Consider the following 18,016-nt stretch of genomic DNA (forward strand, 5'->3'; position numbering starts at 1 on the left):
CACCTTCTCACCACCTCATTTCCTGTTGGTGATTTTAGTGTCACCATGTCATTTTAAGTAACTGGAACTAACATGTGAGCTAAGGGGCTTCATGATTTGTACTCTAATATATGTACGGGGTTGTGCGGAGTGCACGCATGTATAAGATCGAGTCAGAAGCCGGTTCGACGACTAGTCGGGGGTCCGGAGGCAGCGCCCCTAGTGGGGTCCAAGGGGCAGAGCCCCTGGCTGGGGTCCCGCTAATGAAACCCTAATCGTGTTTAATATATAAACAACTCTTCCTTTCCAGAAGTGGCGGACGTTCTTCAGCTCTCGTTTTTCATCACACATTCACAGAACCCTTTAGCATATTGGCTTACGTTTTTTGTGCCTAGAAACATAAGTGTCCACTTAGATTATCCTAGGATGAATTTCTTGTAACCCAGGCATAGGGTAGAAATATCAGTTCGGAAAGTGATATCACGATCCAAGTTGGTATCCAGATCTCCACCACAAACCCTAAATTTTCCCAACAATCGAACTGATATTCACTGTTTCTGGAGATGGGTGACTCAATCCGCGAGATGACCACTAGGTTTGTCAAGTTGGAGAAGTTTGAAGGCGTCGATTTCAGGCGTTGGAAGAAAAAGATGCACTTCATGCTGACCACTCTGAAAGCAGCATACGTGCTGACTACTCCAAGACCAGCAGAGCCTGAGGAAGGTGTTGTTGAGACGGCTGAAGAGACAAGAAAGAGACAGAAGTGGGACAATGATGACTACATCTGCAAAGGTCACATTCTGAACGGGATGTCTGATGCTTTATTTGATATCCATAGTGAAGCCTTGTGTGCCAAGGAGTTGTGGGATACCCTTGAACTGAAATACATTACTGAGGATGCTTCTAGCAAGAAGTTTCTTGTTAGTGACTTTAATAATTATAAGATGGAAGATTCAAGGTCTGTCACTGAACATTACAATGAAATCCTTGGCATATACGGATAGTTTAAACTGCATAAAATGAATATGGATGAATCCATAGCTGTGTCCACTATCATTGACAAACTGCCTCCTTCCTGGAAAGACTTCAAACATAACTTGAAACATCAAAAGGAGGAACTGTCATTGGTTCAACTTGCTAGTCACATTCGTATTGAAGAATCTCTTCGTGCGAAGGAAAGTGACAAATCTGAAAAACCCAAAGGAAAAGTTGAACCTGGACAGCCCTCTGTTCATATGGTTGAAAATAAACCAAGGAACCAGAACCACAAAGGACATGGAAAACGTAAGCAGGAACATGTCCCAAGCAACTCCAACAAAAAGAGAAAGGATCTGGTTTGTTGGAGGTGCAATCAAGTTAGGCATTGCAAGCGTGATTGTCGTGTGAATTTGGGCAACAATGGTGCTGGAAACAGTGGAGCCAATGGGAAAGTGAACGGGTCTTCGGCCCAAGTTAAAGGAGGTCAGTTTTTGACTAACTTTGATAATTCTAATCAGAATTATGTTTATTATGTTTCATTTATCCCTGAATCATTCTATGTGCAGGATGATGATGTTGCTTGGTGGATCGACTCCGGAGCAACGAACCATGTATGCAAGGATAAACGGATGTTTGAAACATTAAATCCGCTTGAAGATGGCTCAATGCTGAAAATGGGAGACGATTCTTTTATTCCTATTTGTGGTTTAGGAGTCGTGTGTCTTGAATTTACTTCTAGAAAGACAATTAGTTTGTTTGATGTTTTGTTTGTTCCCAAGATTCGCAAGAATCTTGTTAGCTCTAGTTGTTTGAATTTTGATGGTTTTAAACAAGTTATTGGGTCGGATAAGTTTGTTTTGTCTAAGGGTGGAATGTTTGTTGGCTTTGGATATTTAAATAATAGAATGTTTCGTTTGAATATTGTTGATAAATTATTACCTGTTCAGAATTCTGTAATTGTATCTTCTGCTTCTAATGTTGATAAATCTATGCTTTGGCATGTAAGATTAGGTCATGTCAACTTTAGAAGGATGCATGAGATGTCAAAATATGGATTAATTCCAGCCTTTGATATGACATCTGATAAATGTAAAACATGCATGCTTACAAAAGTGACAAAACAACCCTTTCCTAGTGTCACTAGAAATTCAGCTGTTTTGGAACTTGTACACAGTGACCTGTGTGATTTTCATTCCACTCCTTCTTTAGGGAATAAAAAGTATGTAGTCACTTTTATTGATGACTGCACTCGGTTTTTCTATGTGTATTTGTTGCACTCTAAGGATGAAGCCTTAGATAAATTCAAAATATACAAAACCGAGGTGGAATTAGAATTGGGCATTCCGGTTAAATGTCTCAGGACTGATAGGGGAGGTGAATATATGGATCCCATATACTTCCAATCAGTGGGTATCATTCATGAGACCACGTCACCTTACACGCCTCAACAGAATGGCATTGCTGAACGCAAGAGTTTTAAAGGAAATGGTAAACTCGATGCTGTCTTACTCGGGATTGAGTGAAGGATTCTGGGGAGAGACCATGTTAACGGCCTGCTATTTGTTAAATAGGGTTCCAAATAAAAGGAACAAAATACTCCCATATGAACTTTGGTTCAAGAAAAAGCCGAATTTGAGTTTATTTTCGGGTTTGGGGATGTCGGGCAGTTGTAAAACTTACCGAGCCGAAAAAGAAAAATTTGGGAGAACGTGGAATTGATTGTATATTCATTGGATATGCTGAACATTCCAAGGCATATAGGTTTTATGTAATAGAACCTAATGATTCGGTTTCAATTAACACTGTTATCGAATCGCGGGACACAATTTTTGATGAGATGAGGTTTTCATCGATTCAAAGGCCTAGGGATCTGACTTTTGATGCTAATAAAGAGCAAAATTCAGAAAGTCAAGATGGTGGTATCGTGCAAGAACCACAAGAAATTCGTAGAAGCAAAAGAGGTCAAGTTGCGAAAAATTTCGGATCCGACTTCCAACTGTACTTGGTGGAAGGTTCAAGAGTGAAATTAATCTTGAATACTCTTATTGCTATAGTATTGAAGATGATCCTAAGACTTATCAAGAGGCCATGGAGTCTCGTGATAGTGCCTTTTGGAAGGAAGCAATTGATGATGAAATGTCATCAATTCTTGAGAACAATACATGGGTGTTGTCTGATTTGCCTCCGGGTTCTAAACCTCTTGGTTGCAAATGGATTTTCAAAAAGAAAATGAATGTTAATGGGACTATTGAAAAATTCAAAGCCAGGTTAGTCATTCAAGGTTTTAGACAAAAAGCCGGTATTGACTATTTTGATACGTATGCTCCAGTTGCACGTATTTCTACTATTAGATTGTTGGTTGCCTTGGCAAGTATCCACAATCTGGTTATTCACCAAATGGATGTGAAAACAGCCTTTTTAAATGGTGATCTTGACGAGGAAGTTTACATGAAACAACCAGAAGGTTTCATTATGCCCGGTAAAGAGCATATGGTTTGTAAACTTGTCAAATCTTTGTATGGGCTGAAACAAGCGCCTAAACAATGGCATCAAAAATTTGATGAGGTGATTTTGTCTTTAGGTTTCAAAACAAACCAATGTGACGAATGTGTTTATAGTAGATTTGATGATGCTACTAGAGCTGGAGTGATCATTTGCTTATATGTAGATGACATGTTGATTTTTGGTACCGACCAAAATCAAGTGGATGAAACAAAGAAATTGTTGTCATCCAAGTTTTCCATGAAAGATTTAGGAGAGGCTGATGTAATTCTTGGAATAAGAATTAAGAGGATGAACAAAGGATTGTTAATGACTCAAAGTCATTATATTGAGAAAATTCTCAAGCGGTTTAATTTTACCTAGTGTTCTCCTGTGAGTACTCCTATGGACCCAAGTGTGAAATTAATGCCAAATAATGGTATTCCCTTTTCACAGTTGGAATACTCTAAGGCTATTGGTAGCTTGATGTATGCCATGACAAGTACCAGACCTGATATTGCGTTTGCTGTGGGTAAGTTGAGCAGGTACACTAGCAATCCTAGTGCTCAACATTGGCAAGCAGTGAATAGAGTGTTTAAGTATCTCAAGGGAACCATGAATTATGGTTTGAGTTACTTTGGGAGTCCTTCGGTTTTAGAAGGTCATTCAGATGCAAGTTGGATTACGAACATGGAGGACCATTCCTCAACTTCTGGTTGGGTATTCTTGCTTGGGGGAGGTGCCATTTCTTGGGCTTCCAAGAAGCAATCTTGCATTACAAACTCGACAATGGAATCTGAGTTTGTTGCGTTAGCAGCTGCTGGTAAAGAAGCAGAGTGGCTAAGGAATTTGGTCTATGGGATTCCTTTGTGGTCTAAACCGATAACACCTATTTCTATCCTTTGTGGTCTAAACCGATAGCACCTATTTCTAGGTGTTAGACATAGTATGATTAGAGAACTAATCATGAATGGTGTGATTTCGGTTGAGTTTGTGAAATCGCAACAAAATTTGGCAGATCACTTGACTAAAGGTCTGACAAGAGACTTAGTGCACAAGTCTGTAATCGGGATGGGATTAAAGTCCATTTAATTCTATAATGACGAGACACCCAATTCCCTCCTAATATAATGTTAGGAGTTGAATTCAATGTGGAAAGCTCATACTTATAGATTGGAACACATGAAGTATTCATCCCAGGTATGTGTTCGGTTCTGCAAGTTAGCCAGGTTGAAGTTTAACTTCTTAATAATTCCTTTGATAAATGTATGTGCAGATACATGGAAAGGAGTTACCTACGTGATTGTGAAGTGTAGCCGCATTTCAAGAGGTTGTGGACTTGACCTTAATACGATCATGAGAGGATTGGGACACACGACTTTATAACAGTGTCAAGTTGTATTATGCTAGAAATTCAATAAACTAGTATGTATTTTACTTTCTGGTATTTAAATGGGTTGATGGGTTCAATTCTTAGAACACCCTCATTCTCGATTATTTGCAAGTGTATGATACTAAGTGGAAATTCAATCGTTTCGATATTTTCATTGTGTACTAGTTTGCTTTGTTGTTGATAAGGTTATGTTTGTTGAAGGGTTACACTAAAATGGGGGAGGATTGTTGGTGATTTTAGTGTCACCATGTCCTTTTAAGTAACTGGAACTAACATGTGAGCTAAGGGGCATCATGATTTGTACTCTAATATATATACGGGGTTGTGCGGAGTGTATGCATGTATAAGATCGAGTCAGAAGCCGGTTCGACGACTAATCGGGGGTCCGGGGGCAGCGCCCCCGGGTCCGAGGTTTCCAAAGGGGCAGCGCCCCTTTGGCGGGGTCTAGGGGCAGCACCCCTAGCGGTGTCCAAGGGGCAGAGCCCCTGGCTGGGAACATAATTAAAACTAAATTTCTTGAGGGTGATTATGGTAAAACTAACAAAACTCGTTAGTTTTGGTAACCCTAATCCGGATTAATATTACTTGCTTCGAAAGCAACTAATGACGGCCCAACCCTAATGAAACCCTAATCGTGTTCAATATATAAACAACTCTTCCTTTCCAGAAGTGGCGGACGTTCTTCAGCTCTTGTTTTCCATCACACATTCACAGAACCCTTTAGCATATCGGCTTACGTTTTCTGTGCCTAGAAACGTAAGTGTCCACTTGGATTATCCTAGGCTGAATTTCTTGTAACCCAGGCATAGGGTAGAAATATTACTTCGGAAAGTGATATCACGATCCAAGTTGTTATCCAGATCTCCACCACAAACCCTAAATTTTCCCAACATTTCCTTCAAAATCTCTTAAGAAACTCTCTCTAGAACACCTCCTTCCTCCTCCAAAAAATTCGAAGATCTAGAGTGCTTTCAAGAGGATTTTTCACGAAGATCATTATCCTTGGTAAGATATTACAACCCTAAGTTGATTTGTTTCATTTCTAAACTCAAATCACTTCTCATATTTCTTCTTCAAAACCGAAACATCAAAGCAAAGGTGAGTTCATACCCCCTATTTTCTGTTTTTACTTTGTTTTGGGGGAGAATACAAGTTGTCTTGTGTAGATCTATGTGTATATGCATGACTATGTGTGTTTCACATGATTTATTTGGTGATTATGTGTTGTTTATCTCATAAATCTAAAAATATGTTAAGAATATGGAGTTTACCACTTGGATCTTCATAAAAATCTTGATAAAAGTATGTGTTATCACATATAATACATGTAAACTACTTGATCTGGGATTTATACACTTAAAATAGTAAAAACGAGTGTTGTGTTCCAAGATCTATAAACTAAACTCAAAAATCAGCCCTTCGCAGAAAAGTTTTGGTCCAATCTCGAACTGTTTTGACCACCTAAATTATAATATTTTCAAAACTGTTTTACATGCCAAAAGTTCAGGTTTATACCTTTAAAATAACTACTCTCACATTTTCATACGATTTTTCTACGATTTTTGGCGAATTTTACAAAACTGCCTATCAGATTTGAAATAATTTCGGACCAGCCTGTGAAGGTGAGCAATTTCACACTTGTTAGAAGCCATTAATAATTATTAGAAAAATTGTTAACAAAGTAGACAAAATTTCCAAACTACAGAATTTACAGATCCAAATTTCGATTTACGATGATTTTTCTACAAATTTTCCAAAAACTAGGTCCGAAAAGCTCAAAACCAGAAAAATGTGTATTTTCACAACAATCAAGCCAAAAATGGTATTTTTGACAAAAATGGGTTAAAATGTTATTTTTACCAAAAATTAGTCATAAAAGCAAGTTTTGAACATAATGGAGACTAAAGTGTTATTTTTACTAAGATTGGGCCTTAATTGAAATTTTTTGACTTATTGGGCCAAGAGTGTCATTTTTACAAAAGTGGTCCTTCTAACACAATTTGGAAAATACTTTATATAAAACGAACATAACAATAAGAAAACGGGTTAAAAACGGTAATTACTTTTGTATTAGACCTGGAAATAATATACAAGCTTAGTGGGCCTTAGTTGTCCCTTTACAAGTATATTGGGTCTTGAAATACTCATTCACTTTTGGGCCTGAACTAGAATATACATGTTTAGTGGGCTTTAGTGTCCTTTTACATGCTTAGTGGGCCTTAGTGTCCTTTTGCGTGTTTAGTGGTCCTTAGTGTCCTTTTACATGTCTATTGGGCCTGAAATTTACATTACATGTCATTTGGACCCTTGATGTCCATTTACATGTCAATGATTCCAAAAATTTATTAATTATGTTTAATAGTGTAATTCCATATTCGCGTAAGTTTTGGTAAAGACTCTAGTGAGATTTTTCGGTTGACACCTATCGAGTGTACGATCGTAGCCGGTAGTTATAGCCATAGTCTCCTGAAGGGAGAACGAGAGTTTGTGTATAGATCTATACGGGGGTGACACCCCAGACCTGAGCTGTTCGCTACAGTTAGACTAGGTCAGTCTAGGGTGACAAACTTTTATCTTATGATTCTTCGGCGTTTATTAAACGTCATGACAGGTGAATTTGTCATTATTATGTATGGTTATAGCGACTCACGTAAAGAATAACTCCATTATAAATTTACGGAATACTTCATCAATGTAACATGGTCTTTAGCGATTAAGACTGCTTCGGTTTTTTTTATATTCAGGAAATATCGGATTTTCTGGAGAAAAAATTTAACTAAACAATATCTTCTACTTATATCAGAAAATATAGGATTTTCGGGAATGTACTTTTTATACCTTGACACACATGCATTAATACAAGATCGAACACAATCTTCATAACTCATTTTTTTTAGAAAATATCGGATTTTCTGGTGTTACAAAACTATACAAAACTGTTTACTTAAACATGCTTATGAACTCACCAATATTATATATGTTGACCTTTTCAAATTAACTTGTACTCTCAGAAAACCGTTAAACAGGTGGACTTCAAGAATTTGACAACTTTTTGTACTTGTTTTGCTATTATATACATTCTGTGTTGGCATGTAACTTATAACCCACTACTCGATGTAAGAAATGATGGTTGTAATTTTGAATGTATGATGAGGTGTTTGTTACGTTTCATTTATATTCATTGTGATGATCTACAATTGATAGTCACACGAGCCCTCGGACGATTCCACCGTCCGGTTCGAGGGTTTGACAGGTTGGTATCAGAGCATTGTTTATAGTGAACTGGCATATCTAATGATACAGGATATGCAACTATAAATACAATGGGGCTAAACTACTCTGAACATAATAATTAAAATACATACTTATGTGTGCATTTTAGATTAATAACACAACAAGAACAGTAAAAGTCTTTGGAGGATTTGAACATCGCTATTAAACCAGGACAGTTATGTAGTCGTATTGGGGGTGAATGTAGCCTGATCAACCACATTCATTCAAAATACGACCGACATGTGTTCAGGAGTAATTGTGACGGACAATGAATCAAAAACTTACCATTTAATTATCCAAAGAGCTTATAGAACTAAACCTAAAGAAAAATTAAAATACTATAGGAGTATTTGGTGTGCTATTCGTTTCTAGTATTTATACCCCTTCGTGCGATACACTATGGACGAGCATCATTAGCCAGAAGACCCTTATCTCCCTAGTCAGGGGAATACAGGGTGGATTGACCCAGAAGAAGACTCAAAGGAAGAACCAGAGGAGGAACATGAAGTAGAACTTACGGATGAACCCACCGAGCCAGTAGTAAACCTCGAAGAGGAAGAGCTCGGGGGCAGTGACGATGATGCATCAGATGCAGAATCCGATGTCATCAATCCTCCATGCATGGCCAGAGTACCGACTTATCGTATGGGCGCCGGTGGCCCCACGCCCCATGGGCACACGATATTTGGAGATGGAGTCACTAGCAGGGGATACGACCACACTACGGTAGGAACCGAGGTCTATTCGATCTTAGTCATAGAGGACCAGCTGACCGGGCCCTCCCAGTCATGGCCTGGCACACCCGAGACGTTGGCAACCAAGCTTAGGACACCCCAAATCAAACGAACTAAATGTGGTTGCTGTTGAGAGAGATGAGAGACAAACACAGGAAGTGAGCGGAGACTCCTGAGCAAGACAGTTAGTTTGGGAGGTATGACTACGAGATACCGAGCGATAAGTAGCTCGTCTCCGAGGTACATCCACTTCATCAGCACCACCACCATACACTTTCCGCCACAATTAGGATCAACCTTTTCTTTTCTGCCCCCCTACTATCTGATATGACTCTCTTTCGTGTACTAAGACGGTACTTGCCAATGAAACAATTATGTGCTATCTTTATTTCATGTTATTGCATAAATTCAATTATATGCACAACCGAACCCTAAACCGCTAGATACTTAAGGACCTCAAAACCAAAACAACCCGTATACTCTAAGGATAGACGTAACGATCGTGCCAAATCTGCGATTACATACTACCGTAAATATATCATAGGGATGTAGATGGAAACAATGAGAATCATACGACTGACGCGAAATTTATAGAGTACAACTAGGAATGACGATCATGACTTACGATCTGGCTTATCAACATGCAGTAGGAAAATGTCATCCCACATAAATAACAAGCACACCCGCGAGACACTGCTCCTGCAGATGGACTCTGCTACATTCCAAGCTGCTGTAACAGCGGCAGTAACCGCTGCTATGGCACAACTCAACGCAAACAACACCAATGGAGGTGGAAAAAGCATCGATGACTCCAGCCGAAGGAACGAGCACGGAAACCAACAAGTGACAGCTTATCAAGGTACTCCAAACCCGCAAGCTTAAGAGCAGGAAGCGGAAGTCTAGAAGTAAGAGAAAGGGACAGCCAACTCAAGGGTTCTCAAAGAAGCAACATGTTGTTGCTGTTCATGCGACCATGACACCTATTACATCAACATCAGCGAGACCATATGCTGGAAGCCTTCCAAAATGAAACCAGTGCAATGTCCATCATAAGGGAGCCTGCCGGGAGCTGCATTGTAAGAAATGCAACCGAAAGAATCACACCACCAAATACTGTAGAACTCATCCACGACAGAATCGTCAGCCAAACAAAAACAACAACAATCGGAACAACCTTAACAACAACACCAATGATGAGACCAGTCACACCTACTATGGGTGTGGAGGAACCGTCACTTCAGGCGCAATTGCCCCAAGGCTAACTATCTAGGAGCAGAAGGATCAGGAAGGGTCCTGACCTTGGGTCAAGGCGAAGCAGTCCAAGACCCGACAGTTGTTACTGGTACGTTCCCACTTAACAACTCTTTTGCTTGCGTCTTACTCGATAGTGGAGCTGAGCGAAGCTTCGTTAATAACAAATTCGAGCGCGTACTAAGACAACAACCCCAGAAGCTAAACAAAGCCTTCACGGTGGAGATGGCTAATGGGGAAAACCGAATTAACCTAGGATAGTTATGTAGAGTACACCTTAACACTAAACAACCATTCATTTCAAATAAATTTAATGTCAGTAAATATTAGGAGTTTTGATGTGATAATCGGCATGGTTGGGTTAAGCCCCCACCGTGCTGATAATATGTGTCGCGAGAGGGTCGTTTGCCTTCACCTTCCCAATCACGAAACTCTAATAATCCATGGTGATAAACCTGGCGCCAATCCTCGTCCTATCTCGTGCATCAAGGCACAAAAGTGCCTGAACCAGAAGAACTACGTTTTCCCCGCTCATGTTGTGGACAAGACCAAGGAAGAAGTAAGCATACAAGGTATTCCAGTAGCATGTGATTTTTCGGATGTATTTCCCGAAGAACTTCCGGGAATATCCCAGGAAGACAGGTCGGATTTCGAATTGACCTCATACCGGGAACCACATCAATTGCCAATTCACCCTATAGGTTGACTCCCGCCGAAATTCAGACGTTATCCAGACAATTAAGAAATTTTTTGAGCAAAGGATCCATCGGACCAAGCTTCTCACCCTGGGAAGCTCCGGTCTTGTTCGTCAAGAAGACGGATCCTTCAGAATGTGTAGCGATTTAAGGAATTGAATATGCTCACTATCAAAAAACCGATACCCACTTCCTCAGATTGACGACCTATTTGACCAGTTTCAAGGAGCTAGTTGCTTCTCCAAAATAGATCTAAGAACCGGTTACCATCAGCTCCGAGTCCGAGGAGAGGACATTCCAATAACTGCTTTCCGAACTTGTCGCGACCATTTCAAATTCGTTGTGATACCCTTCGGTCTAACGAATGCTCCCACGGTATTCATGGACCCTACGAACCGAGTTTTCCAACCATTCCTAGTCAGCCTTTTCATTATTTTCATCAATAACATACTCGTCTACTCACGAAGAAAGAACAAAACACTGTCAACATCTACGACCGGCCTTGGAAAACACCAAAGTTGGAGAATATCGCGGAGGAAGCACTGCGTGGATTGAGATAATGGAATTACTTCAATATTTTGACAGTCACTTCAGAAGCCTATGGGAACACAGTTAGACATGGGTACTGCTTACCACCCTCAAACCGATAGCCAAAGTGAACGGACCATTCAACCGTTCGAAGACGTGCTCCGAGCCTGGGTGATTAAATTCAGCAAGTCATGGGATACCCAGTTGCCCTTGACTGAATGCTTATGCAATAACAACTATCACACGAGCATCGAGGTTGCTCCTTTTGAGGCTTCATATGGACGTAAATGTAGATCATCTCTATGATGGACTGAGGTAGGTGACACCTAACTAGCAAAAGGACAATCACCAGCCAACACTCTTACAAGACCAGAAACCATTCGAGAGACTACAGAAAAGAAAATCCAAATCAGAACTCGACTTCAAGCATCACGAGACAGACAAAAGAGTTATGCTGACAAGCGGCGTAAGCCATTAGAATGTCAAGTCGGGGATCGCGTGTTATTAAAGGACTCTCCTTGGAAAGGAATGATCCGCTTTGGGTAACGGGGAAAACTGAACCCGCGATACATCAGACCGTTCGAGATTCTCGCCCAAATTGGTCCGGTATCCTATAAGCTGCAGCTACCTGCCGAACTCAGCAACGTACACCCCATGTTCAGCATCTCGAATCTGAAAAAGTGCCTATCAGGCAAAACTCTTATCATTCCTTTAAAAGAGATCGAAATAAACGAGAATCTCCTGTTCGTCGAAGAACCGGTCGAAGTTATGGACAGGGAAGTGAAGCGTACTAAACAAAGTCGCATTCCGATTTGTGAAGATTTGATGAGACGCTAAGCATGGACCGGAATTCACATGGGAACGCAAGGACCAGATAAAGCAAAAGTGCCCTCACATGTTCTCTCATTCATGAACCTATCTTTCGAAAGAATTTCGGGACGAAATTCCCTCTGACGGGGGGATGATGTCACAACTGGCATTTTGCTAGGAAACTTTATTCCCATCATCCATTGTAAAAGCCTGTATTCTAAGTGAATACTATACTCTATCCTCGTTCAAATACATCTCATATGTTCAACTAAGGGTTGGAAACCTTAGAAATCCCGGTTCAAGTTCTTTATGGACTAGGACTCTCTTATTGGACCCAATTCAGAAATCTATAACATTTTGGACCATTTGGGCCTAGAATGATTCATTCTAACCCTAATGGGCCTTATTGGGCCATAACTAATCCAATTAAGCCTAATGGGCTATAAATCCATTCCTTTATGTCAAATTGGGCCATAAATGCACTTAAGGGCTAAATGGGCCGAAACATATTTATTGGGCTTCACAAAATCGAGCAAAGCCAAGAGTGGGCCAAACTAATTCAATTTCATTCATATTAAGCCCAATTCTCGGCCCAATGAAGAAAGAAGAGAGTTAATGAGCAATAGACACATCACATTTGCATGGTGGACTTCCATGCAAATTAACCATTAAGTAATATTCAAATCTCATACATCTAGGTAACCATCACATCCTCTCTCCCCCTGTCTTCTTATTTTCGGCCAACACACCTTCTCACCACCTCATTTCCTTCAAAATGTCTTAAGAAACTCTCTCTAGAACACCTCCTCCCTCCTCCAAAAATTTCGAAGATCTAGAGTGCTTTCAAGAGGATTTTTCACCAAGATCATTATCCTTGGTAAGATATTACAACCCTAAGTTGATTTGTTTCATTTCTAAACTCAAATCACTTCTCTTACCACCTTGTTTTCATGAACCATACTCTAAAACTTCCTATAATTCGAAGATCCTATCAAAGAAACAAGTTAGGCCGAAAACAACATCATCTTCTCATATTTCTTCTTCAAAACCGAAACATCAAAGCAAAGGTGAGTTCATACCCCCTATTTTCGGTTTTTACTTTGTTTTGGGGGAGAATACAAGTTGTCTTGTGTAGATCTATGTGTATATGCATGACTATGTGTGTTTTACATGATTTATTTGGTGATTATGTGTTGTTTATCTCATAAATCTAAAAATATGTTAAGAATATGAAGTTTACCACTTGGATCTTCATAAAAATCTTGATAAAAGTATGTGTTATCACATATAATACATGTAAACTAGTAGATCAGGGATTTATACACTTAAAATAGTAAAAATGAGTATTGTGTTCCAAGATCTATAAACTAAACTCAAAAATCAGCCCTTTGCAGAAACGTTTTGGTCCAATCTCGAACTATTTTGACCACCTAAATTATAATATTTTTCAAAACTGTTTTACATGCCAAAATTTCAGGTTTATACTTTTAAAATGACTACTCTCACGTTTTCATACGATTTTTCTACGATTTTTGACGAATTTTACAAAACTGCCTATCAGATTTGAAATAATTTCGGACCAGCCTGTGAAGGTGAGCAATTTCACACTTGTTAGAAGCCTGTAATAATTATTAGAAAAATTGTTAACAAAGTAGACAAAATTTCCAAACTTCCAGAATTTACGGATCCAAATTTCGACTTACGATGATTTTTCTACAAGTTTTCCAAAAACTAGGTCCGAAAAGCTCAAAACCAGAAAAATGTGTATTTTCACAACAATCAAGCCAAAAATGGTATTTTTGACAAAAATGGGTTAAAATGTTATTTTTACCAAAAATTAGTCATAAAAGCAAGTTTTGAACATAATGGAGACTAAAGTGTTATTTTTACTAAGATTGGGCCTTAATTGAAATTTTTTGACTTATTGGGCCAAGAGTGTCATTTTTACAAAAGTGGTCCTCCTAACACAATTTGGCAAATACTTGTAAAACGAACATAACAATAAGAAAACGGGTTAAACACGGTAATTACTTTCGTATTGGACCTGGAAATAATATACAAGTTTAGTGGGCCTTAGTTGTCCCTTTACAAGTATTTTGGGTCTTGAAATACTCATTCACTTTTAGGCCTGAAATAGAATATACATGTTTAGTGGGCTTTAGTGTCATTTTACATGCTTAGTGGGCCTTAGTGTCCTTTTGTGTGTTTAGTGGTCCTTAGTGTCCTTTTACATGTCTATTGGGCCTGGAATTTACATTACATATCATTTGGACCCTTGATGTCTATTTACATGTCAATGATTCCAAAAATTTATTAATTATGTTTAATAGTGTAATTCCATATTCGCGTAAGTTTTGGTAAAGACTCTAGTGAGATTTTTCGGTTGACACCTATCGAGTGTACGATCGTAGCCGGTAGTTATAGCCATAGTCTCCTGAAGGGAGAGCGGGAGTTTGTGTATAGATCTATACGGGGGTGACACCCCACACCTGAGCTGTTCGCTACAGTTAGACTAGGTCAGTCTAGGGTGACAAACTTTTACCTTATGATTCTTCGGCGTTTATTAAACGTCACGACAGGTGAATTTGTTATTATTATGTATGGTTATAGCGACTCACTTAGAGAATAACTCCATTATAAATTTACTGAATACTTCATCAATGTAACATGGTCTTTGGCGATTAAGACTGCTTCGGTTTTTTTTTATAATCAGGAAATATCGGATTTTCTGGAGAAAACATTTAACTAAACAATATCTTCTACTTATATCGTAAAATATAGGATTTTCGGGAATGTACTTTTTATACCTTGACACACATGCATTAATACAAGATCGAACACAATCTTCATAACTCATTTTTTTAGAAAATATCGGATTTTCTAGTGTTACAAAACTATATAAAACTGTTTACTTAAACATGCTTATGAACTCACCAACATTATATATGTTGACCTTTTCAAATTAACTTGTATTCTCAGGAAACCGTTAAACAGGTGGACTTCAAGAATTTGACAACTTTTTGTACTTGTTTTGCTATTATATACATTCTGTGTTGGCATGTAACTTATAACCCACTACTCGATGTAAGAAATGATGGTTGTAATTTTGAATGTATGATGATGGTGTTTGTTACGTTTCATTTATATTCATTGTGATGATATACAACTGATAGTCACACGAGCCCTCGGGCGATTCCGCCGTCCGGTTTGAGGGTGTGACAAGCAATCTATCATAACTCCTAAGTAGTAGCTCAAGAATCCAATCTTCGAACCATGCGATTGAAATCCATCTTCGCGATCAGATTGAACATACTCTTCCTTTAAGTTTCCTTCCCATTGCTTGATCCTGCCAAACATCAAAATGTAACCGAGTCACATTTTGTATTAAGAATCATCAATTAGGAACTTAACAGAGTTAGATAGTGGACTTACCTGAAGCAGAGTCAAACTTTTTGATTCTTCCTTCTCTCAGATCCATCAGGTAGTTAGGGCAGCTTCGAAACCAATGCCCATTCTCTCGACAATGAAAACATATAGACTCTTTGGGAATGGTACACGGGGCTATCACAGACTTAGCCTTTCCCTTTACCTTTTGCTCAACCGGGTTGATCAAGGCCGATCCCTTTCCATTGGGAAGAGAAAGTTTTTCTGGACTTCCAATGTTACCATTGTCAATGTCCATGGAAGTTTGAGAAATAGACCTTCCACCAATTTTTTCTTGACCATTGCGCCAAATCATTTCTGATTCAGCAGCAACAAGCAAATCAGAAAGATCTATTAGGGTCATGTCGTGATCTGTCACATAGTAGTCTTTAACTAACTCACTATATGACTAAGGAAGTGACTGAAGAACCCAGTCAATAGCCAACTTCCTTGGAACAACGACACCCAACATTCTCAACCTGTCAATGTGTGACTTCATTCCTAAGACATGAGTGCACACATGTCTTCCATCTTTATGTTTCATTGCTAGTAGGGATTGAGTGACCTTGAACTTTTCAAGTCTTCGAGCTTGTGGTCAGGGAGAATAAATGGAGGAGGTGGAGGTAGAGAAGTATGATTTGCATGAGATTTAGGAAGATCATAGGTGTCTAAACCAGACATCTACAATGGGAGAAATTCAAGTTAGTTGATTTAAGTCCTTAATATAACACCCAATATGAAATATTGAGGCTAGGACCCAACACAATATTTTATAACTTGGAAGAGGGATGCTGTAATCCAAGCTATAGAATCTTTGAAGGTAGGCGAATGACATTTCACCAATTTCCACCATGAAAAACGAAATAATTTATTAGGTTTAAATTAGATTTGAAACTCCTAGATCTTTTGAAATTCATTGAACTTTTCAATGGCATGTTTCAATCTCGATTATGCCCTCTCAAGTTTTTTGACTGGGATGTCGAGGATCACAAAACAAGGTGTGAATAACCATGCAAATATACTTGGTACCCTTAATATTTATCACTTAATCGATGTGCCGGTTAACCACACGCGCTCCACCGATCCTATGATAAACATTAAGTTACCCTTTGCCTACCTTGTTAAATCCAGGTTAGTGTGCCGGTTAACCACACACGCTCCACTAATGATTTAAGCAAAGTGCAAAGTGTAATTTCATGGGTTAGCACCAAATTCACATTTTCCTAAAGTAACTAAGATTGGGAATTTATAAAAGGTTTAGTTACTTTATATTTATCATTATACTTATAATGAATGGAGAATTATATTCATTGTCCTACCTGTTCGGCTAACGACCCTCTACCAGTCAAGGAAGCAGTGGGTGAGAGTGGACACCCATTAAACTGCCATTTTATAGGCAGTAACCTTATACCCCCTTATAGACCGGCTTCGTGAATGAGGCCTACTAACGGTAAGACTGACTTTGTTCTTATACATAGATATTATTAACTTATAATATTATAAAGTATAAGGGTTGAATTTTAACTTTTAAAATTCTAGGGGTTGGAACTAAAGTTTTTAAGGTGACTTTACATGTTCCAAAACTTGAGGGCAAGTTTTGTAACTTTCAAAACTTATCATCTTTCATAACTTATGAGTTAATGGTTTATTAAAATGAAAGACTCTTCATTTTATGTAACCTATGTGTTCATTAATGGACTTTAAATGGAAGACTTTTGGTAATCCATAACTTGAGGACAAATTATGGATTCCATTAAAACACATCAAGATCAAGAATTAAACTAACAAACTATTTGCAAATAATTCCTATGATCTGTTAAACACATAAGTGTATGAGCATTCATATCAACAATTTCAAGAATCATAAATAACACATACAAAACTTGAAATTTTGGTAATAGCCATTGTAAATGGATTAGCATAACCATTACACCATCTAAAACAAGTTTTATAAGACCAAAACAGTTTAGGGTAATGTTTCTAATCCATTTCCAGCAGCAAAACTCAAAAATCTGCATTCAGGGCCTCCAACTCGTCGAGTGCAAGAACCTACTCGACGAGTAGGATGAAATAACACATCGAATCGTCGAGTCCGCCCATGGACTCGGCGAGTTCACTCAACAGAATGCAGAAATCTTGAGTTTTTTCAACAATTTGCATCAAGTATCAATAAAACAAGCCTAGGCTCTGATACCACTGAAGGGTTTTGAGCATTCTAACACTCATAAGGTGTACATGCAACCCTAGAAGCCTTGGATATATGTTTTACTAATATACATGCAAATTTGATTTTTCCAAGGTTCTTAACCTAACTCGCATGGCATGGGGAACTTTGAAACATAAAAGCTAGTAGAAGAACAAACCTTTTTGTTGCTTGGATTCCTTGAGAACTTTGTGAGCCTAGCACCTCAAGTGTGATGCCTCAAATGTTTCACACAACACCACAACTCTTGCAATAACCTTGAGAGAAG

General features: G+C 38.7%; 1 protein-coding gene across 1 annotated transcript; it reads left to right on the forward strand.

Annotated features, from left to right (window-relative positions):
• The first annotated feature begins 542 nt into the window (after positions 1 to 542).
• LOC145165025 (uncharacterized) lies at positions 543 to 983 on the forward strand. Its single transcript, XM_079083665.1, has one exon. It carries the CDS (start codon positions 543 to 545, stop codon positions 981 to 983), a length of 441 nt encoding a protein of 146 aa, XP_078939791.1.
• Positions 984 to 18,016: the final 17,033 nt, after the last annotated feature.

The sequence above is a fragment of the Lactuca virosa genome, chromosome 3 (genome assembly GCF_052849685.1).
Source record: "Lactuca virosa cultivar CGN04683 chromosome 3, Lactuca_virosa_CGN04683_v6, whole genome shotgun sequence".
Lineage (NCBI taxonomy): Eukaryota > Viridiplantae > Streptophyta > Magnoliopsida > Asterales > Asteraceae > Lactuca > Lactuca virosa.

What these genes read in the sequence shown, in the direction of transcription:
- LOC145165025 (XM_079083665.1), top strand. Translation starts at nt 543, where the DNA reads ATGGGTGACTCAATCCGCGAGATGACCACTAGGTTTGTCAAGTTGGAG.